The 23,781-nt window shown below is 38.3% G+C and overlaps 1 protein-coding gene across 4 annotated transcripts in view; it reads right to left on the bottom strand.

The window, feature by feature from the left end:
* The window catches only part of LOC149812220 (uncharacterized), a 60,491-nt gene that overhangs the window by 20,558 nt on the left and 16,152 nt on the right, over positions 1–23,781 (bottom strand). For 2 of the 4 annotated variants that reach the window (XM_089993752.1, XM_089993754.1), the window contains exons 5-11: positions 16,474–16,528; positions 3,243–3,360; positions 2,968–3,077; positions 2,607–2,873; positions 2,187–2,443; positions 1,894–2,103; positions 1,599–1,811 (exon numbers count right to left, since the gene is read on the bottom strand). In XM_089993752.1, coding sequence (XP_089849878.1) covers positions 1,599–1,811; positions 1,894–2,103; positions 2,187–2,443; positions 2,607–2,873; positions 2,968–3,077; positions 3,243–3,360; positions 16,474–16,528 — 1,230 coding nt within the window. The remainder of the gene's footprint in view (positions 1–1,598; positions 1,812–1,893; positions 2,104–2,186; positions 2,444–2,606; positions 2,874–2,967; positions 3,078–3,242; positions 3,361–16,473; positions 16,529–23,781) is intronic. The other 2 variants (XM_089993753.1, XM_089993755.1) reach the window with 2 other exon arrangements.

The raw sequence follows: 23,781 nt of genomic DNA, 5'->3' as shown, positions 1-23,781 counted from the left end.
TTTCATTTTTTCCTTTCTTCTTCCTCTTTTTCCGCCCCTTCATGGTAACATGTTTCCTCTTTTCTTTTCAAGACCGTTTTTTCATTTTTTTCCTTGTCAACAGAGGTAGTTTAGATTTTATTTTTATTTTTTTATAGCATGGCGACCTCTATACAGAATTTATTTAACTCTGCTTTTGAAATGTATGAAAGTTGTATGTGAACTACTAAATTCTTTTGATTTTTAGTTTAGATATGGCTAGGAAAATGGTTTGCCAATGTAATTAAAACCTTCATAAATTCTGATTCTCTAATTGATATTCAATTATTCATTATTGGTTCATAAGTAATGCAGTGTTTATTTTTATTTTGTAAATTTTTATTTTTTTTGTGAAGCTTGATCTTTATGCCTCAAGGCTTACGCCACACTTCCTGAGTGAATCTTGTGCCTCGCTATGCCTCAATGCTATTTTAGTCAAAAGACAACATATTTTGGAACATCTGATTCTGCCGCATAAACAGGTTTCTTAAGAGCTGCAAAATTAATTGCCCACAACTACACAAAATCAAAGAACTTTCAAGAAATGGCAGATCAATGACTGAGCCTCATTAAAATTTCACGAATGAAATAGGTGTTTTTACGTTAACATCCCTAGATCAAAAATGTGATTCCTAACATAGTCACTTGTATCATTCAAGGTAATTTCTTGGCGAGGGCTTTTCACGGGGATATTTTCAAAAAGTGATTTTTCTTGAGAAAATATCGATCGTTTTAAAAATTGAAAAAATATGAATAATAATAAGAAAATAGAGAAATAATAGGTTTTCTATTATTTTTCTTGCAAAAAATATAAAGCAACAAGTTTTAAGGTTTTTAAAATACAAAAGAAACCAAAAAATAGAAAAACTAAAGTCAAAATATATAAAAATAATTTTTTTTTTAGATATTTATTGTGATATTTTGCCATTTTTGTCAGCCTAGCTGAAAATGGTGATAATATAACGATATTTCAAAATATCGGCCACAGTGATTCCTAATAAAGGAAACATGATGAGTGCATCTATGGAGTCAAACTGATCATATAAAGCTCAAACTTATGGATTTTTGGTGTACCACATGTACATATAAATAAATAATATATATATATATGAGATTTTAATATATAGTAAAAAATAGAAAGAAGAGAAAGGAGAGTTAAAATAGTAGTATGTGGACTCATATGCTTTATATTGCTAAAGACACCTAATACCACAAACAAAAGAAAATAAAAGTTAAAATAATAAGTGGATGGATGCTCTCTCACTCTCTCTCATGTGATTTACAATCCTAAAGGCACCTAAATGCCACAAATAAAAAATTAAATAATGACACTATAATCCTAAAGGTTTAACCTCTCTCCCTCATGTGCTTTATATTGCTAGACACCTAATACCACAAACAAGAGAAAATAAAAGTTAAAATAATAAGTGGATGGATGCTCTCTCACTCACTTTCTCTCATGTGCTTTACATTCCTAAAGCCACCTAAACACTACAAAACAAATAAATAAGTAAACCATAGTCTCTCTCTCTCTCAACATGAACACATGCATGCACTAAAATAATGAAGACATTTAATACCTCAGCACAAATCACATGAACCCACTGTGAATCAGTTGATTTTCGAAATGCACCACCTAGTCGACCACATAAACTGCACTGAACATCGGGCCTTTCTCGCATGTTGACATGCGTGGATCCTCTGTACTGCCTATAAAACTCTTCGCACAGTTCACAGTACCATGGAGCAACATAGTTTTTGAGAATACGATAGCAATCCATGTGAACAGAAACCTGCACATGAAATCATCTCTTAATTATAAATGCCACCAAGAACACTTATACAGACAAGCTTCCTACATAAACAATACAGAACCTTGCAGCTGACACAAACAGAGACACGGTTCGATTCTCTGTCACGTCTTCTACAAATATTACAGAACATATGACGTTCTTTGCGGAATTCTGAGTGCTTATCTGATGAAAACTTTGCAACAGCCAATCTTGACAGAGTTTCCTTCGCACGAGGAACCAATTGAGAGTAAGAACCAGTCCTACCGCTTGTAAAAGTAACCCTTAGAGGACCCTGTAGGTATTAAGAATCTCAAGCCATTAATTAACAGATTTAGTAAGATAAAGTAGAATCATCAGACTCAATAGATGCCACACCTCATGAGTATCCTCAGGATTAACCTCTTCGTGTGCATCTTTTCTCAAGGATGAAACTCTTGAAGAAGCGGCAGCAGCAGCAGTAGCAGCTGCAAGTACAGCCTGAGCTTCTTTATATTTTTTCTCCTTCCTCCCCTGCTTCTTTGCTTCTCTAACCTCACAAAGAAACTGGTTGACAACCAGGGCATCCCACCTTTGCCTTCGTAGTAACTCCAGCTCTTTTGGGAGATTCTTAATAACCTTGAAAACTAAATCTTCTGCATAAATGTTTGAAATGATGTAACAGTTGCAAGAACATCCAACATCCCAGCATGGAAAAAAAAGAACACAGTCAAGATAAGCTACAGAAACATTTCATCGAACCTATGGTCAAGATACTGCAAAAATGACGAAAGACGAAATAGGACAAGATGGTAATACCACATCGATGCTTGTTGGCAACTGCACTCTCAAGAAGTCTGTTTTGAAAGAAATGAATTTCTCCCTCTATTTCATCTGCTGGTGAAAGATCCAGAATGCCCATCTTCCTCGCCTTATCCAACTGTCTGCATTTTGTTAAATCTGATGAATGATCTGTTCCACCATATTCAAATTGCCTATGTTGCTGTTTGGTGCAAGAACTTCCAATTGAAACTACTTTTGGGTCAAACATGGTTTGGTCACTCTGATCTGGCAAGGAGCATATTACTACAGAAGTACCCAATAAGGTATGAGCTACATAAAATATCAACAGAGCAATAATGACCAACTATTTCAGAGTAAAGATAGCACAGGACTTTACTATTGTTCTGTAATTGGCAATTTTCCTGCCCGGAAACTAATGCCTTCTGCATTTGCATCAATTTCATACGGATAAATGGATGTACATGAGATGAATGAGACGATTTGGTGCTTCACAACCACAAAAAAGAGAAAAAAGAAAATCAAAGCAGCATTTAGAACAGAAAACATTAGGCATACCATAAAAGGCAAACATAACCCTTTATCAGCAACATATCATGAGCATACAAGGTCATTCTTTAAAGTGAAAATTTGAATAGATCATGTCATACTCACTTGAGATCATGCAAGAAATCAGAATTTTCATAGCTTGAGAATGAGTTAGCTTCTACTATGGACTGAAGTGGTCCTTCTGGACCTGCATTGGTAAATGAGGAATTTTTGTCTGCATCCACTACATGCAAACCAAAATTATTGATCAGAAACCAAATCACCTGGTAAGAAAAAAAAATAACTAATGGAACTGACAACGAGCATTCACACCAAACCATGATGATGCTTGCCCATGTTGCTCCAGATCACAGTAGAGAAATACAAAGTGAATACAAGGTAAGCAAGAGAGTTCTACCAGTAGCAATGTAAACAAGTTTGATTCAGTTAGGAATCAGGCATGATCAGTTCTGGCCTAATCGGATTAGGATCACGACCAATAGGAAATAAGCTAGTACCGAGCCCAAATCAGATTAGCGACTTCTCAAATATGCCTTTCACATGTATTCCGATTCGGATGTCATTCGGATTTGCATTCCGATAGAAAGATCTGAACTGAATACAGATCTGATTATTAATGGGATTATGGGAGTTGGTTTCCTTTACCAAATTTGACTACATGGCTTTGGGTTGTCAGATATCAGGCACAAACCCTAACTGTACAATTTCAGATGGATGCAAGGCTAATGCACTTTCAGCGAAAAAAGCTTCATGGCTAGAGGTAGCTTCAATCACTTGCATTTTCATACTCCATGTTGCTTCAGTGTTGCTAAAAATTATACACCGTTTTTTCTGAAAGGGACATAATCTGTTCTTGTTTCTTTTAAAGGAAAGATAGACTTTCCTTAATAACAAGAAAAATCCAAAGGTGATGAGCAATCACCCCACAACAAAAGAGGATATAAAAAGAAACCAAATACGAAGGGACAACATGCCTATATTGAAACCGATCCTGAGTGAACCAATTTAATCAATAACTATGCCTCACCATGTCTCTCAAGCAAGTAATCATAATGATGATTGTAACCACAGGTCTATACCTCTCAGATCACATAATAAATTCTTGAAAGTATTGCAAGTAATCATAATCATGATTGTAACCACAGGTGTATAACTCTTAGATCACATAATAAATTCTTGAAAGTTTTGCTAATTCTTTTCAACCTATGTTACTTGGACACTAACACAGGTGTCGGTGTTGGACACAGGCAATGGAACATGAGGTTTCGGGCCTGGATCCAGACCCATGATGACATTTTTATAATGCTTGTAATAATCATGTGTTTAATTACTTTTATCTTTCCTTTATTGCACCTATCTTATGTGTATTCACATGTATATTGAATGAGGGTATTTTTGTAACAGTTCAATGTCATTGATAAATAGCCATCCACGACCCACAATGGGCTGCATGGAATCAGTTTTGCTGCAGCCCTATTTCTCCCTTCTCTCATCTTCCCTCTCTCCCTCTGCTCTTGGTGATGCTCCGTTCTTACATGGTATCAGAGCAGCTATTGGGTCTCGATCTTCCACCACGGTAAGACCAGAAAAATATTTGCCTCTTCCTTCGTTTCTTGTCCTCTCATCTCGTATCTCTTCTCCTATTTTTCTAATATCTTCTTTCTTCTATTCTTCATCTTTCCTTCTAGATTCTATTTTCCTATTTTCTTTAGAGAAACTCTACCCATTTTTCTTTTGATCATCATAACTTCAAATCGAGTTTTCTTGATCTCTTCTATTGTGATGTCATTCAGATCTTTTTCGATTTGAGTTTATTCTGTTCCTTGTATAAAAAAAATCAGTATTTTCTTTAGCTGAATCTAATATTTCGGTGTCTTTATTTTATTCAGATCTGAACCAAATCTTTTATTAAGATCTGAATCAAATCTTTCTCATTATCCCAAAGTTTCGTTATTTTCCGTTACAAACCTTTTCGAAATTGTTTTATTATCTTCTTACCTGTTTGTGGCTGATAACATTTATTATTTGTAATCAACTGTGATCTGCAAAAAAAAAATGTAGTAAGTCTTGTGGGTATCAGCAGCAATTTCTACTTGAAATTTTCATACATGGATTCTTCATCTTCATTTGTTCTCTCAGCTAGCTTTATTAATCAGCTAGTTTTTGAAAATTCACTACATCAATTTTTTTGAGAAGAAAACATCAAACAACTCCTTTTATTTGTAGCAAAGATCTCTCTGGATGCCTGGATAGATCTGTCAAGATCCCACCAGAGTTTAGGGATGGCAGTCGACCGGGGGAAAGCGGGGCCCTGCCCCGCCCCGCCTCGCCCCGTTTGGACCGGGGATGAAGGATATGAAACGAGGATGGAGGCGGGGACGAAGGTTAAAATCCATCCCCGTCCGGGGATGGAGGCGGGGATGGACTTACACTTTTCCCCGCCCCGCCCTGTCCAGGCCACGATCCCCGCCTAGCCCCGCCCCATCCCCAGTCCTTCTAAAGGATGGCAATAGACTATGGGGAAACAGGGCCCTGCCCTGCCTCATCCCCGTTTGAACCGAGGATGGAGGACATGAAACGGGGATGAAGGCGGGGGTGGAGATTAAAATCTATCCCCGTGCGGGGATGGAGGTGTTAGATTTATATCTGTATTGGATATGGATCCGATTTCAGGATCCATATCCGAACAGATCCAAACGAATGTGGCATACTTGTAATTTCTGTGTTGTTTTATTATAAATACATACAGCAAAGAGGGTATCGATATCACGTACCCTATTTTCCCATTCAGCATCCCTTTTCTTTCTCTCTCCCTCTTCTCTCTTCTCTTCTCCCTAATTTGTATTTTCAGGTTGAAGGCAGATCTCCAAGGCTTGAAGGTGCAGATTCTAACATGGTATCAGAGCATCCGTGATCGATCTTTTCCCTGTATTCACGCCTGTCACGATAGAGCAAGTCCTCTTCACGATCGAACGAGTATTCTGCAGGATCAAGCGAGCCTTCACGCCCGTCGCGATCGAGCAGCGAGTCTTCACGCCTGTTGCGATCGAGCGAGCATTCTTCAGCCTCTCAGCCACGATTGATCACGATTAAACCTCGCTCCACCGAGCCACGACTGATCACGATCAGATAGTCTTCACGCCTGTCAATCAGACCTCGCTGGTTCGCTGGTTTTTCTTCTTTGCAGCTGCCAATCAGATCTCATTTCACCGAGCAACATCACGATCAAACCTCGTTCCACCGAGCATCTGTGGACACGCAGTCAAGTATTTTTACCTGTCAATGACTGCTGAGCATTGACTATCTCACTCCAGTTGAGCATTAGCAGTCGAGCATCCTTGCCTGTCCACGTCTGCTGAGTATTGAACTTCTCATTTTTTTTTTTTTTTGGCCGAGTATTATTTTTTTTTTTTAAGGGCAATATTATATCAGCATCATAATGTCTACCCTCTCTTCGAGTTTTCTTTCCCAACTCATTTCCCAAAAGTTAACCCATTCCAACTATTTGACGTGGAAACGTCAGATAGTCCCTTTCATTAAGAGCCATTGTCTGTATGGTCACATTGATGGCTCCACCCTAGTCCCGCCTGAATTCATCTTGGGTGAAACAAAGGAGGCTACCAGTTCAGGGACCGCTACAGATAATATCCCTAACTCAGCATATGCTGTATGGATGGCACATGACCAGGCTTTAGTGGCTTATATTACTTCTACTCTCTCTGAAGAAGTACTTGCAGGCATTGATGATGATATCTCGGCTTTACAACTATGGAATACACTTGCAAAGACATACTCTCAAGTTTCAGAAGCTAGATATCTTCAATTGAAGCGTCAATTTCAAAGTATCAATAGAGGCTCTAGATCTGTACTTGAGTATCTTTATGAAATTAAAAATGTAAGCGATCAACTTGCTGTTATAGGTCATCCTATTTCAGACAAGGATAAAGTCCAGCAGGCCCTTAGTGGTCTAGGGTCAGAGTTTGATATATTTTGCACTGCCCTAGAGGTTCTCCCTGTCTTACCCTCTTTTGAAGACTTAAAGGCAAAACTGATTCAGCATGAGGCTAGTAGAGTTCACAGGCATGATGCTTCTATTCCTACTTCGGCTAGTATTTTAGTCACCTCTACACATGGTACGTCAGGGCAGCGGGCACACATCTTGGGTCATACATCTGGACAAGGAAAGGGTATTCTCCCTACTCCTCAGGGCAGCACTCATGTTAACTTGCCGAAGCGCATCCCTACATGTTTTTATTGCAACAAGAGAGGACATGTTAAATCTGAATGTTGGCACAATCCTCAGAACAAATCTAAGGGAGGTCGACGTGATCACAGGCCAAACCCCTCTGCCATTCCTAGATCGTCTTCCTCCTCCTTCACACCTGATGCTCAACAACTCCTAATGACGGCGATTTCTAATCTGAATCTCAAGCAAAACAATGATGGTGTCTGGTATGTGGACTCCGGTGCTGCCGCTCATGTGACTGATGATGCAGGTAAACTATCTAGTGTTTCTCCATACTTAGCAAGAGGTTCTGTAGTTACAGGTGACGGCACCCATCACAAAATCACTCACATTGGAAATGCACATGTGTCTTTGCCAAATACTTCTCTTCCTTTACAAAATGTTTTAGTTGTTCCTAATGTTAAGAAAAACATCATTTCAGTATCTAAACTCATTGATGACTCTTCCACATCAGTTGAATTCACTCCTTCCTCTGTTTTTGTCAAGGACCCTCTCACCAAGACGATATTCGCTGAAGGAATTCGTGAAGGCAACATGTACGTCCTTAAGGAAGCTCCTCCAGTGTCCAAGTCCAGTCCGCTTGTTTCTCCTTCAGTTGATCCGAATGAAGTCAATTTGACTCAAGTTGATATGCCGACCATTTGGAATAATCGATTAGGCCATTGTAGTCATTCTTTTATTGCCAGTCTTGTTAATAATGGATTGTTACACAAATCCAGTTTGAAATCTGTTAGTGAGTCAGGCATGTGCTCAAGTTGTCAACTCTGTAAGAGTCATGCTCTTCCTTTTAATTCCATAAATAAAAGAGCTTCTAAATTGTTTGAAACGATATACTCCGATGTTTGGGGACCAGCTCCTGTCTCATCTCCTTCTGGCAGTAGATACTATGTCATTTTCGTTGATTCCTTTTCTCGCTATACATGGATACATTTCATAAAACACAAATCTGAAGTGTTTCATCTATTTACCCAATTTCATGCCCTCATCCAAAATAAATTTTCATCCAACATAGTGCATTTTCAATGTGATGGTGGTGGTGAATATTTATCATCTGAATTTACCGAATACTTGCTGAATCATGGCATCACTAGACAGATATCCTGTCCACACACACCACAGCAAAATGGCATTGCAGAACGCAAGCACCGACACATTGTAGAGACTGCCTTAAGCATGCTTCATGACACTGATCTCTCTATGACTCTATGGACTGAGGCATTTCACACAGCTGTTTATGTTATAAATCGACTGCCTCTAGCTCTTCTCGCTGGGAAATCTCCTTTCTTTCTTTTGAATAATGAGCATCCTAAATATGATGAGCTTCGGGTTTTTGGATGCATTTGCTATGTTCATGTTGATTCCAGCATCCGGAACAAATTTCAGACACGAGCTATAATGTGTCAGTTTGTGGGTTATGCGGATCATTATCGAGGCTATAGATGCTATAATCCCCTTACAGGTCGTATACATGTTTCAAGACATGTCGTTTTTGATGAACTCAGATTGCAATTTCATACTTCATCCAAGGCCGTTCATGATTCAGCATCTAGACTATATGATCCATGGCTGTGTTCAAATATCTTAAGTGGTGGAATTCAACCGACTGTTTTTCCAGTTTCTTCTGACAGTACTCACATTGAAGCAGATATGTCTGATGCCCAGATGGATAGTACTCATAATGAAGCAGACATGTCTGATGCTCAGATGGATGATCCTCCTTTAGACAGGTTCTCTGGCTTGGTTTATTCTCGTCGCACTCCTGCCCCTACCATTGACTCTGCCATTGTTCCTTCTCATTCACGAAGGTCCACTCGAGCAAGACATCCCGTGGATAGATGGATAAGCTATGACTCTTTCACTTTGGATTTTCAACTTTTTATGACCAGTTTGCATAAACAGACTGAACCAAAGTGTTATTCTCAGGCCTCTCACAATTCCCGTTGGATTGAAGCCATGAATGAAGAAATGGAAGCCTTGAATGAATGTCAAACATGGGAAGTCGTTCCTCGACCAAAGGATAAGAATATTGTTGGATCCAAATGGGTTTATAAAATCAAATATAAACCAGATGGAAGTATTGATAGGTATAAAGCTCGTCTTGTAGCCAGAGGTTTCACTCAACAACATGGGGAAGATTATGATGAGACTTTCAGCCCTGTTGTTAAGATGAGTACAATCCGGGTTATTCTCTCTCTTGCAGTTACTTTTGGATGGTCATTACATCAACTTGATGTCAAAAATGCTTTTCTTCATGGTTTTCTCAAAGAGGATGTTTACATGGAACAGCCACCAGGATATGCTACTAGTGATCCTAATTTATGGGTGTGCAAGTTGCACAAGTCATTATATGGGTTAAAACAGGCTTCTCGTTCATGGTTTGAAAGGTTCTCTCTTCACATTCAAGAAGCTGGTTTTCAGAAGAGCGCCCTTGACCATTCTCTTTTTATCTATCACAAAGGAGGGATCACTACTTGGTTATTGATATATGTGGACGACATTATTCTCACGGGTAATACTTCTTCTCATATTGTCCAGATCAAAGAAGTGTTAGAACAACATTTCAAAATGAAAGACCTTGGGGACCTCAGATACTTTTTGGGGGTTGAATTAGACAGGACTAAGGATTCCCTTACCCTCTCTCAGCACAAATATGCCCTTGATATTCTTACATCCTCTGGTATGACTGATTGTAAGCCCACTAACACACCCAGTGTTTTGCATACAAAGTTGAACGTTTCAGATGGCAGTCCTCCATATCCTGTTCCTACTTTTTATCGCAGTATTGTTGGGAAACTTCAATATTTAACATTCACTCGTCCCGACATTGTATATGCCGTCAATCAGGTTTCCCAGTTTATGAATGCTCCCACAGATGCTCATATGGAAGCTGTCAAGCGTATCTTACGTTACCTCAAGGGGACCATTGGCGATGGACTTACTTATAAACGCGTCTCTCCTACTGTGGATGGCCATATTATCTCTACATACACTGATGCTGATTGGGGAAGCGATCTTGATGAACGCCGCTCTGTTTCTGGCTATTGTGTCTTTCTTAATTCTAATCTTGTGTGTTGGAGTAGTCGCAGACAACGCGCCATTGCCAAATCCAGCACAAAAGCTGAATATAGGGCCATGGCTGCTGGCACAGCCGATGCTACTTGGCTTCGTCATCTTCTTGGGGAATTGTCTCTTCCTATTGCTCAGTCTAACATGCTTGTTGACAACCAAAGTGCCATCAAAATCTCATTCAATCCCATCCTTCACAGTCGTACCAAACACATTGAGATTGATCAACATTTCATCCGTCAGAAAATAGAAGATGAGGAAATCTCCCCTGCGTATATACATACTTCTGAACAAGTTGCTGATCTTTTCACCAAAGGACTTACTGGATCACAGTTTTGGTATTTGAAGAACAAGTTGGGCATGATGAAATATCATGCACAACTTGAGGGGGGATGTTAGATTTATATCTGTATTGGATATGGATCCGATTTCAGGATCCATATCCGAACAGATCCAAACGAATGTGGCATACTTGTAATTTCTGTGTTGTTTTATTATAAATACATACAGCAAAGAGGGTATCGATATCACGTACCCTATTTTCCCATTCAGCATCCCTTTTCTTTCTCTCTCCCTCTTCTCTCTTCTCTTCTCCCTAATTTGTATTTTCAGGTTGAAGGCAGATCTCCAAGGCTTGAAGGTGCAGATTCTAACAGGAGGTTCTAATCTTGAGACGGGGCGAGGGTGGAGACCATGTCCCCCGCCCCTGCCCCGGTTCATTGCCATCCCTACCAGAGTTCATTTTGCAAGAAGAAAAGGATGAAAAAGGAGTTGTGGTTGCCGCAGTGCATATTCAAAATCAAAATTTTGTTACTTAGATTAAATGTGATCAAGCACTAGTTGCTTATATCATGTCTATGTCATCACAAAAAGTTTTGGTAAAAGTAACTGATAACTGCACAGCCATGGAACTACGGGGTAAGCTTCAGCAGACATATTCACAAGTTTAAGAGGCAAGGGTGATGTTTTTAAAGAAAGAATTTTTGAATCTTAAGAAAGGCTCTATGTTCATTATGCAGTACCTTAATAAGATGAAAGAAATTACTGGACATAATAGGATATGAGGTCCCCAATAAGGACAAGGTGCAGGAGGCCCTAAACGGATTAGGATCTGAATATAGTGTCATTTATACTACTTTATCTTGTTTTGATACTCTCACTACATTGGAAGCCTTGCGGCCAAAACTTCTCCAATTCAAAATGAGCTTGACAAGTACAACTGAAAGTTAATTTAAGTCATGCAGATAATCAGGTGCTTACTTTGAATACCCAATTTGAAAGATGAAGAAGTAAAAGAGGATGAGGCAGAGGGGGAGGAGGAAATCAGAGAGGTCATGGAGTGCTTTCACTTCCTAATACTCCTCCCATTCTTTACTGAGATAGAAGGATTCCCACTTGTTATATCTGCAAGAAGTCAGGTCATGTTAAAGCTAACTGTTGATATAAAGATGACCCGAGATATTCGAGGGAGGCAAACTCTCAAGCAAAAACTCTCAACCTACTATAATCTGGTGGTACACCAAAAAGCTTTTCATCAGGGGTAATGTTTTTCAAGGAACATGATTTTTCAAGGAAGATGATGGGATTTGGTTTATAAGATAAACATCACTGAAACCAGCTTCGGCCCTCAAATATTTTGGAACATCATTTGAAATCTAAAGGGTTCTAGCAGTTTCTAATATGCGCCTATGTTTCCTTTCTGCTAAACCATTTTTTTAGGTGTATAAGGGCAAGACTTTTGATAAAAAATACCATTTAAATCAAGATAATTTTTCAAATCATTTGAAAATTACTCTCCCCATGAATCAGTTCAAAAAATATATATGATTACATTGATTTTTTATTATAGCATAAATTTTTTTTAAATAATCGAAAGCTTCTTATTTATGTCTAAGAAAATAAATCCAAGTATATCTAAAAAAATCATCGACAAACACAATATAATAAGAGAAACCACCCTTTGAGGCAATAGGGGTCGGACCCCAAATGTTAGAGTGAACTAATTCAAAAGACCAAGAAGAAATGAAATTGCATTTAGCAAAAGGAAGATTTCATTTTTTCAAGTATGAATTCAATACAATTAAGATTTTTTTTCATTACAAAAATTTTTCAAACAAGGAAACTATGAAACTTTGGATACACAAGGATGACCTAAATGTTTATGCCAAATTTCATAATCACTATGTTTCGCAATAGTACAAAAAAATTTAGACAATTCAATAAAGTCTATGTAGTAGAGGCTTTCTTCTCTATGGCCTTTCTCAATCAGCTTCCCTGACCAGTGATCATGCACCCAACAACCATTCGATAAAAAGAAAATATCACACCGATGGCCAGATATTTGAGAAACGAAAAGAAGGTTTAAATTTAGTTTTGAAATATGCCTAACAATTGAAACAAAAAACTTTTTTGAATTTTCAAGAGTTTTATAAATGTTTTCTATGTCATTTATGTGTAAAGAAGTTCCATCAGTTGTAGAGACAAAAGTCATTTAAATTGGTGCGACAATATGAAAGAAGATCAACATTTAGGGTCATATGAAAAGATGTTCTTGAATTCAAGAGCCAATAGTTCATACCAAGAGGGGAAGAGATGGAGACCACAACACTGGTGGTGGTCGATGGAGCTTTAAGTAGTGGTTGAAGAGCCTCCACCAATTGATTCAAAAAGAGATCCAATGGTTTTGGAACCATCATCGAATCCACTCATTTTTTCTTCTTGGGAAAAAACCGAAGTCACCCTCTTCTCATTCACGTTCTTCAACTTGAGGCAATAAGATTTGATGTGCTCCAGTTCTTTATAAAAAATGGTAAATAATTTTTTTCTTGCCATCACCATCTTGCTGGAATTTGTTGAAGTGTGGAGGTTTCGAGGCTTTAAAATTGGAACCGAGCCTAGACACGACTAGCACGGTTTCCTTGGGTTCTTTTGGCTTCATATAAGACTTGAGTCTTGTTTCCTCCACACACTTCCACCAAAATTTCATGTAGTGAGCTATGTCACATGGGTGCGGGTGCGGGTGCGGGTGCGAGTGCGGGTGTGCGGCACTTTCAAAAAACTTGGGTGCGGGGGTGCAGCAAAAATATTATATATATATATAATTTTTAAGTTTTAACAGTTAACAACACTAACACTAATGAAATAAAAAACAATTATCACAATATCATCAAATCAATTCATCATTATGCATACAATAAATCAAATTAACAATCTACAATTCTATTTTATTCATTACTTTTGAGTCTTGTGTTGAAACTTGAAAAAGTATCCTACTTAAGATTACTTTCAATAGACAAAAAACGTATCCAAGACTTGAAAAAATGAAGCAAAAATAAAGATCTTTCTCTTGGAAGAAGGAAGAGAAATATATTCATGAAAAATGAAATAAATCTAACATATTCTTTGCAAATTTTGGGAAATAGAGTTGCATGTGTGTGTGCAATTCTATCAAACCACAAGAATTGCAAGCTGACCTTCACGGGTCTGATGCAAATAACCTTGGGTAATGCCCTATATCTTAGTGTGCATTGCCCAAATTAAAACGAAACAGTCTAGCAAAAGAACTGTATCAGTCGCATTATGCAAGTAAGAAGGGAACCTTTAGAAAATTCCCTTTATTAAACGCTTTCTTTCAAGATATAGCATGGTCAGTGCATTTGGTTTCAATACATGATAGTGGTAGCTTTTGGTTCCTATTTTGACAAAGAAGTACTTAAAGAAACACAATATAAGAGATTGGTTGCATGTAATTGCATCCAACAAAGACCGGAGTGTCTATGAGATGAGGTACTTCAACATTGCGGAGAATGAGGCCAACAAGGAGGATTGATGGTTCGTGTTCTCAGAGAGAGAGAGAGAGAGAGGTAGCCGAGAGATTGAGACGAGTAGAGATTGAGATTGAGAGAGAGATAGATTGAAGGAGAGAACGAGAGAGAATAATGTACCTTGGAGATGGAGACTGAGTTCGCGCTCGCCAAACGGTAGCAAGCGTCGCCGACGTCGAGGTGTAGCAGCTCAACAGCGTCGAAACTTGGAAGACAGGAAAGAGGGAAAAACAGTTTTGCCCTAATCCTCAAGCTCAAGCCCATTTCATCGGGCAATATTTTTTTTAAAGTATAAAATTTGGACGAATATGACCCTAGGTGTGTTGACCACACCCAGGGTCGGGTGTACCGCACCGAGTGCCGCACCCACGTCACGTCGCATCGACGCGGGTGTGGCACCTGGTTGGCCGAATCCTTGTGACATAGGTAGTGAGAATTTCATGAGTATTTTGTCTTTGTATAAGGCAATACACACTTGTTCATATTCAGGTCTCAAGTCTCAACCCTTTTATAAATTGAAAGAATTGTTCTTCTTGAATACGCTTCTTCCATTGTTTGGCATCATTAAGTGTATCCCATATGGGATCACGCCTAGTCATCTCATCCTACAATCTTTTTAATTTGACATAATATTCTCTCAGAGATTGATCACCTTGCATACATGAATGAATCTTATCTCTAAGCACCTACAAATAGGCGACATCCTTTTGAATATACATCACTTTTAGAAATGTCCATGCTTCATCGACCTTTTCAAAGCTCAAGATGTTATCACATGGATAATGGTTCATGCTATTCATGAACCATGAAAGGACCTAAGCACAGACTACTTTCAAATCTCTTAAAGCTTTTCGGTAATCAAACATAGTGTTCTCTTTTTCACCATGTTTTAGAGCTTCCTCCACTCTATTTACATTCTTGGTAAGAACAAGTTAGGGTTCCAATGTAAAACCATCCACTAAGTGTCATAGTTCTTTTCTAACAAGGAATCTCTTCATCATCGTGGCCAATCTATTGTAGTTATTCCCATCTAACTTGATGGGAAAGGTGACAACCTCCTTCTCGACCATGGAGATGAAAAAGAAAATAAGGAGGGAGAGAGAAGGATGAAGGTTGCACAAACAAGAGTGGCACCACGAACACTTGAACACGAGCACCACAATTACTTAAAAAGGTAGATGCCATTGATTCTTGATCACAATTGCAAGAAAAAGGTCCCAAGAGCCAATGGCTATAATACCAGGTAATGAGATCTCCAAGGATCAAAGAAGATAGGGTAATAACACAACACAATCCACAGAGGGAGAGCTTTCAAGAGGCACAAAGACACACACTCACAATATAAAAATAAATATTTTATTAATATATAATGCATTGAAGAATTGGGACCTTAATATCCCATATATATACATGCTTTAGCCGTTGGGAGCTCCCAATGGCTAAGTTGGTCAAAAGACCATAATTCCCATGAACAAAATAAAAAACAAAAAGTACAAAATGACCTAGATACAATCTATATATATACATATATGTGTATACATATATGTGTATACATATTTATATATATGTACACATGTACATACAACTCTTAACAAAATGCACATCATAAAAATGATAAAGATCACAAATAAATTATGCATATATGCATAAGATAAGAATAAAATGTTTTGGAGGAAATTTCTGCCTATTAAAGTGCCAAAAATTACACTGAATTCAACAGGAAATGAAATGTCTTTGGCAAGTTCAACCTAAAAAGTCAAATAATAAAAAAACAAACATGAACATGCATGACAGCTTTAGCTTGCACAAGAAAGGCCATGGCAGGAGAATCATCAACAGAATGACAAATGAAACAAAGACAAATCCTTAATCATATAGGTCACATAAATACAATGTTTCGTGATAAATCTAAGAATACAAAAAGTCATCCAACCATGATATAATACGACCACCTTTTGGAACGCACAAGAGGGAACACCCGCCCTATTTAAGGGTGGAAAAAGGAAGATTAAGAAAGAAAGAGTAAAGAGAGAGAGAGAGAGAGAGTAAAATCACTTCCTCTGCTTCTACAACATATCCAAATTCACCTGGTTAACATGTTGCACAATGAATTTTTACAATAAAAATAGAAGGCCCTTGCATCCACATGAAAAATAAACAAACACAACCCTTAGTCTTCTGTCAATTAATTAATACATACCTTCACGTTCAACAATTGAATCTGGATTCCCAGACAATGATGATACATGGCCCATCTGTCAAGACGAACAAAGTTATAGGTCTGTTGGTGCCAAAATAAAGTAGAAAATCATAGGATTAGCATATATTATGTAGATGCTGTGTTGGTTTGGTAAATCTTAGACAACAATCAAGTAAATCAATCCAAGAAAACCTCAACAAAAAAAAACAAGCGAGAAAAACACAATACGCCCATTCTACATCAAGCATCCCATTCTACATCAAGCATCGCTCAAGCATCTTAGTTGGAAAAAGACCAACAAAAGACTGTTAAGTCATGCCCTCAACAATATCATAAGGCTACTACATATGAATTGATATGAACATTAATGGAATAACATACTAAGCCCAACCATACATATTGTTCTTTTTTCAGAAAGGAAAGTCCAACCACACATATTGGGAAAAGTGCACAAAGATTTGCTGTTAAGTGTTAAGCCATCTAGAACTATGAATTTTGTCTATTGGAAGAGGACAAGAACAAGACTTCTCTCAACATGAAACCCTGCAGAAGAAGGAATTTAGTCTGTGACTCTGTTGGAAGAGCGACAAGAAAAGAGTTTTCTCTCAGTAGCATACTGATTCTCTCTTTAAAATAGCATTCCAATCATTATTAGTGAGAAGGGAGGAAATGGGAACACCTGAATCATATAATTGTTTCTCCAAATCAATAGACAAAGACAAAAGGATAAATAAATAACTTGAGGAATGGAGATACTATGTTGTTTGTTTATCAGTGGAACAACTCACTTGAAAGCACAACGGCAAACCTAAACAAAGAAGTGAATCACATCCAACATATGTGTGCATGCCATGATAACCTTGATGGATCCCATGAATGCTACGTAGAAAATGGTGACAACACCATACTAGCGACCTGAGAAGGAGAAGAGAGTGGGGTATCTATGTATATATTCATACATACATATATGTATATATACCATAGTCACCTATATCGTTCAAGGTATTATCTCGGCGAGGATATTTCTCGGAGAGATTTTTCAAAGGTTGAAAAATCTTGGGAAAATCTTGCGAGTTTAAAAATTTGAATAAATAAATATATAACAACAAAAAACTAATAAAATAATAAGTTTTTCATTATTTTTCTTTCAAAAAGTATAAAGAAACATGTTTTAAAGGTTTTAAAATAGAAAATAAAAAATAGGAAATGCAAACTTAAAATTTTAAAAAAAATCCCAAAAATATCATGATATTATCGTGATAATACCACGATATTTTGTCTTCTGGAGATATTTTGAAAATATCACGAGATATTACCTTTAATATTAGCTACCTTAAAATATCGGTATTTCTATATTTTCAAAATATCACCGATATTGGTGATAGTGATATATACATACTGTGAGAATAGTCCAGAGTCGATGAACAAGAAGCCGCAAAGAAGAAAGTGAATGGGGCTGCAACTAATCACGTTTTTCCATTATGGAAAAATCGTGATCTCTTCAATACTTATAATGTAAAACTTAATACATGACCTAATACATGGCTATATGACACAAATAGCCCTAATAAGTTACAGCATTTACAAGTTTGTCCAATATCAATTAGACATGTTACATAAGGGGAGTTTGGATCCAGACCCGGATCCAAACCTTAAGTACAAACACAAGTGTACTCAGTCTAATAGCCTCCCTCAAGTTGTGCATGATTTTAAATCATGGACAACTTGCCTTTTAGAAACCAAAACCGGCGCTTTGTGAGTCCTTTGGTGAACAAATCGGCCACTTGGTCTTTTGTTCTAATATAATGAGGCTCCATCTCTTTCTCCTCAATTTTTTGTCTGATAAAATGTTGATCAATCTCAATGTGCTTGGTCTTGTTGTGATGAATAGGATTAAGAGATATTTGAATAACACTTTGATTGTCACAAAAAAGAAAGCAACCAACAATCGGCTCCTTTAACTCTGTTAACAAATGTCTAGTCCATGTCACTTCTGCCGTAGCAGCAGCCATCGCTCTGTATTCCGCTTCTGTGCTGGATCTAGCCACTGCCTTCTGTTTCTGCTACTCCAAGAAACAAGATTGGCACCAATGAAAACACCATACCCTGAAACTGACTTTCGATCATCAGGATCCCCGACCCAGTCCGCATCTGAATAAGCAATGATGTCATGAGCAGTATTCATGGATCTGCTTTTGGTGTACAAGAGTCCATCTCCAACAGTACTCTTCAAGTACCTCAGCATCCATATGTCCCGTCCTTGGCTCATGCATGAATTGGGAAACTTGATTGACTGAATATGTGATATCGGGCCTGGTAAAGGTAAGATATTGAAGCATTCCCACTAGACTCTGATATTTGGTGGGATCATGATACAAGTCTCTGTCTTGCATACTTAGTTTCTGGTTAAGCGCACTAGGAGTAGCAAGAGGCTTGCAATCTTGCATTCCACCCTTTTCTAACATATCTAGGGTGTATTTATGTTGGGTCAAAGTAAGTTTATTTCCTTGATTATCCACCTCTACTCCAAGAAAGTACCGAAGGTTTCCAAGGTCCTTCATTTTGAACCTTTGACTCAGGAGATCTTTAGTTTCTTGAACATGATTCTCACTGCTTCCTGTAATAATTATATCATCAACATATATCAGCAAGAAGGTAGTAAACTCCTTGCCTCGAAGAATAAAAAGGGAGTGATCCAATTGTGATCGATAAAAACCATGTTTTTGAATTTCTAGGGAGAAACTCTCAAACCAAGATCGAGATGCTTGTTTCAATTCATAGAGTGCTCGATTTAGTCTACATACATACTCCTTTAAATCTCCTTCTGTGTAGCCTGGCGGCTGTTCCATGTATACTTCTTCCTTCAAATCTCCATGAAGAAAAGCATTCTTCATATCTAGCTGACTTATTCTCCAACCATAATCTACAGCCAATGAAAGAACAATGCGAATTGTGCCCATTTTCACAACTGGACTAAAAGTTTCATCAGAGTCTTGTCCAAACTCTTGGGTGAATCCTTTTGCTACAAGATGAGCTTTGTATCGTTCAACCCCATCCGGTTTGTATTTGATTTTGTAGACCCATCGTGACCCAACAACATTCTTATCTGGAGGTCGGGGGACAACTGTCCATGTTTGACATTGGTACAAGGCTTCCATCTCTTCATTCATAGCTTGAATCCATTTTTTGGAGTTAATGGCTTGATGAAAATGTCTAGGCTCGGTCTCTTTCTCAATCTGTGACAAAAACAACTGAAAATCCATGGTGAAATTCTCATAACTGACCCACCTTTCAATGGGATGTCGAGCTCTTTCAGATCGTCTGATCGGAATGGCTACTGGATTAGAAATTGGAGAAGTAATGTCATTGGATGAATGAAGCATAGGCTCTTCTTGTTCAATATCATCCGGAGTCAAGGGTGAGTCCATTTCTCTTCTCCTATAAACTTGCCCAGCAAACTTGTTAATCTCCAGAGGATGTTCTATTTCAAGTTCTTGTATGCCACTATTTCCATCTTGACAGGATGTTCCTTGAGCACAGGAAGAAGAACACTCATTGTTGGTTGCAGGAAATAGCTCTGCACTGAGCCATGGATCATAAAATAGCGCATTCATATTGGTTTGGGCAGAAACAGATTCTCCTTCTCCAAAATCATTTTCATCAAAAACTACATTCCTAGATATCTTGATTCGTCTGCTGTCAGAATCATAACACTTGTACCCTTTGTGATGATCGGCATATCCGACAAACCTACACTTTGATGCCTTAACCTGAAACTTGTTTCGCAGAGAAGAATCAATATGAACATAACACATGCAGCCAAAAAATTTTAATTCATCATAATCAGGATGTTTCCCAAATAGGATGAAATAAGGTGATGTATTTTCTAAAAGCTTGCAGAGTGAAAAGCCTCTGTCCAGAGTCCTATGGGAGTACGACTTCTGTGCATCATGCTCATAGCGCTTTCCACAATGTGACGATGTTTCCGTTCTGCAACTCCATTCTGTTGGGGCGTATGCGGGCAAGATACTCTACGAGTTATCCCATTATCTTGGAGGTAATTGGTAAAATCCCTGGAGGAGTATTCCCCCCACCATCACTTTGGAAATGTAAAATATTGCAAGAAAAGTGAGTTTTGACAAATGCATGAAAACAACGAAAAATAGAGAAGACTTCTTATTTATTCTTCATGAAATATATCCAAGTGAAGCGGGAGAAATTATCAATAAAAATAACATAATATTTGCTACCAGAATTAGAGGGATTAGGAGCCGGTCCCCATACATCGGAACAGACGATTTCAAAAGGCCTTGAAGCTCTCTCATTTATTGAATGAAAAGGAAGAACATGACTCTTACACATTTGACAACTTGAACACATTTTATTATCTGGTCTAGAAATCAAGCTAGACTCAGGAATAAGACCATCAGATACTAGTCGCTCAACAAAGACTCGACCACAATGACCAAGACGCAAATGCCAAAAATCAGGCTTATTACATTTATTTGAAGATTGCAAACTGAACACATGAATATTCTTTGACGATATAGACTGAGGAGATGACTTCAAGGTAGGTCGAACACAAGTAGAAGGATCCTCCTGGAAGACATACATATTTCCCCATCGTTCCCCTCTAGCGAACGTCTCCTTCGTTTGTAGATCCTTGACATAAACAAAAGATGGAGTAAATTCAACGGAAGAATTGGTATGATCAACAAGCTTAGAAACAGAAACAATATTTTTTGTAATATCTGGGGCACGAAGAACATTGAACAGAAGAAGTGAGGATTAGGCAAGGGGATAGAAACATTTCCAATGTGGGTGATGGGATGGTGGGACCCGTCTCCAGTAACGATATTACTTTTTCCAAAATAGGGAGTTAAAGTAGAGAATTTACCCGCATTACCTGTGACATGAGTAGCTGCTCCAGAATCAATATACCACACTCCTTTATCATCACGCTTCAGATCAAGTTCAGACAACGTTGCCAAGAGAAGCTCTTTCACATCGCCACCAACTTTGAAGAGTTTTCCTTTCGTCCTGACGAGCTCTCACCCCTTTGGAACTTTCCTTTGTTCTGCAAATTGTGCCAACAATTGGCTTTTATGTGGCCTCGCTTGTTGCAAAGATAACAGGTGGGTACGTTTTTTACATTATAGAGAGGTGAAGCATTCGGGGTAGGTAATAGTCCACGTCCCCCTGAAGTACCTCGTCCTTGTCCTCTGCCACCACCAAAATTATTATCACCACGTCCCGGGCCAAAAGAAACCCCAGTAGCAAGAACCTGTCCACCAGTCTCATGAGACATCCCTTTCAGAGTCATCTCATATTGAAGTAATTTGGCTTGCAAGTCTTCAAATGATGGTAGATCAGGCAGACATAACAAGGAAGTCGAGAGAACATGAAATTCCAATCCCAATCCATTCAAGGTTTATCTGACCTTGTCTTTATCTGTCACTTCATACCCTACAACTGCAAGTTGATCAGTGATGATCTTAACCTTATTCAAGTACTCCATGACGGACATGGAACCCTTAGTCAAGAGTTGAAATTCACGCTGAAGAAAGGAAATTCTAGCTTCTGATATCTGAGAGTACATCTTCACTAGTCTGTCCCATAATTCTTTTGCTAAGCATTCATCTGGAATTCCCACCAATACTTCTTGAGAGATAGTGGAGATGATAAAAGCAACCGCAGCTTGATCACGCTTCATCCAAATCTCATATTGGGGATTTGGAATTTGTTGTATGAGATCAGCCTCATTTATATTCTTAGTTTCTTGTATGATAAATTCTGGAGGAGCTGGGATTGATCCAGTGAGATGTCCAGAGAGACCTTGACTTTTAATAAAAGGAAGAATTTGTCTTTTTCAAATCAGGAAATTGGAATTGGTAAGTTTTTCATAAATGAGTTGACCGAGAAAATTAGATGAGAGAAATGACTAAGAAGAAGAATCCATGGCTAAATTTTTTTTTTTTTTAGGGATGTGCAATCAGTAGAACAGAATGAAGGTACCTGCAGATCACGATGCAACAAGTCTCGGTTTCCCCCCCTCCCCTTTTTTTTTAACTCGAGTACTTAACTTGAACGAGAAATAATAGATCTGGTGTACAGATCCAATCTGATTTCAAAGTTGTATACGTAAGATTGTACACAACAGTAACAAATGTAAAGAGGCAGCTGGCTAAAATCGAGGATTAAGGAAGAAAGATAGATGAAGAAAGGTAAGTCTAAAAGGAAATTTTAGACTACAGATCTGATTCGAGCCAGTTATCGGATCTGATGCACAGATCTGGGAAAATAAAACCCGATCCAACAGACAAACCCGATATGCAAGAATAACGTGAAAGGAATCAAATGAAACAACCCAAAAAAAATGACGTGAAATTGATTTGGTGCAAGAACAAATCAGTTTCAGGAAATATGGTTGTCGTGAAATGGATTTGACGCAAACCCAGAGAAGTTTCAATAGGCAAAGGTATCGTGAAACTAGTTTAGCACAAACCCAACTCAGTTACAGATCTGAAGAACAGAATCGTAATCCAGAGAAAACTGGAGAAGAATAGAATGGGAAGTAAATATTAAAGACACAGAACAGCAAATGAATAGAAGAGAGATAAGGAGGAGGGTTAGGTCTCTTAGGAACGTACCTGCTGGAAAAAACTTCAGCCCTTGGATCAGAGTCGCTCTGATACCACGTGAGAATAGTCCAGAGTCGATGAACAAGAAGCCGCAAAGAAGAAAGTGAATGGGGCTGCAACTAATCACGTTTTTTCATTATGGAAAAATCGTGATCTCTTCAATACTTATAATGTAAAACTTAATACATGACCTAATACATGGCTATATGACACAAATAGCCCTAATAAGTTAGGGCATTTACAAGTTTGTCCAATATCAATTAGACATGTTACATAAGGGGAGTTTGGATCCGGACCCGGATCCAAACCTTAAGTACAAACACAAGTGTACTCAGTCTAATACATACATATATATCTATGTCACATGGGTGCGGGTGCGGGTGCGGGTGCGGGTGCGACACGGGTGCGGCACAATTTTAAAATTTTTGGACACGGGGACTCGGCAAAAATATATATATATAATTTTATTTTATTTTTAAAATGCCACAGCTGACAGCATAGTCTGTGTGTCTGTGCACAGGCACAGGCATAGACTGTGCACTGTGCACAGGCACAGACTGTGCACTGTGCACAGGCACAGCACTGTGCACAGGCTGTGACTGTGCACACTGCACAGCACTGTGCACAGGCACAGGCATAGACTGTGCACTGTGCACAGACTGTGCAC

The sequence above is a fragment of the Nuphar pumila genome, chromosome 17 (assembly GCF_984573655.1).
Source record: "Nuphar pumila chromosome 17, dmNupPumi1.hap1.1, whole genome shotgun sequence".
Lineage (NCBI taxonomy): Eukaryota > Viridiplantae > Streptophyta > Magnoliopsida > Nymphaeales > Nymphaeaceae > Nuphar > Nuphar pumila.
Note: the sequence above shows the minus strand (reverse complement) of the source record. Positions and strands in the feature narration are given on the sequence as shown.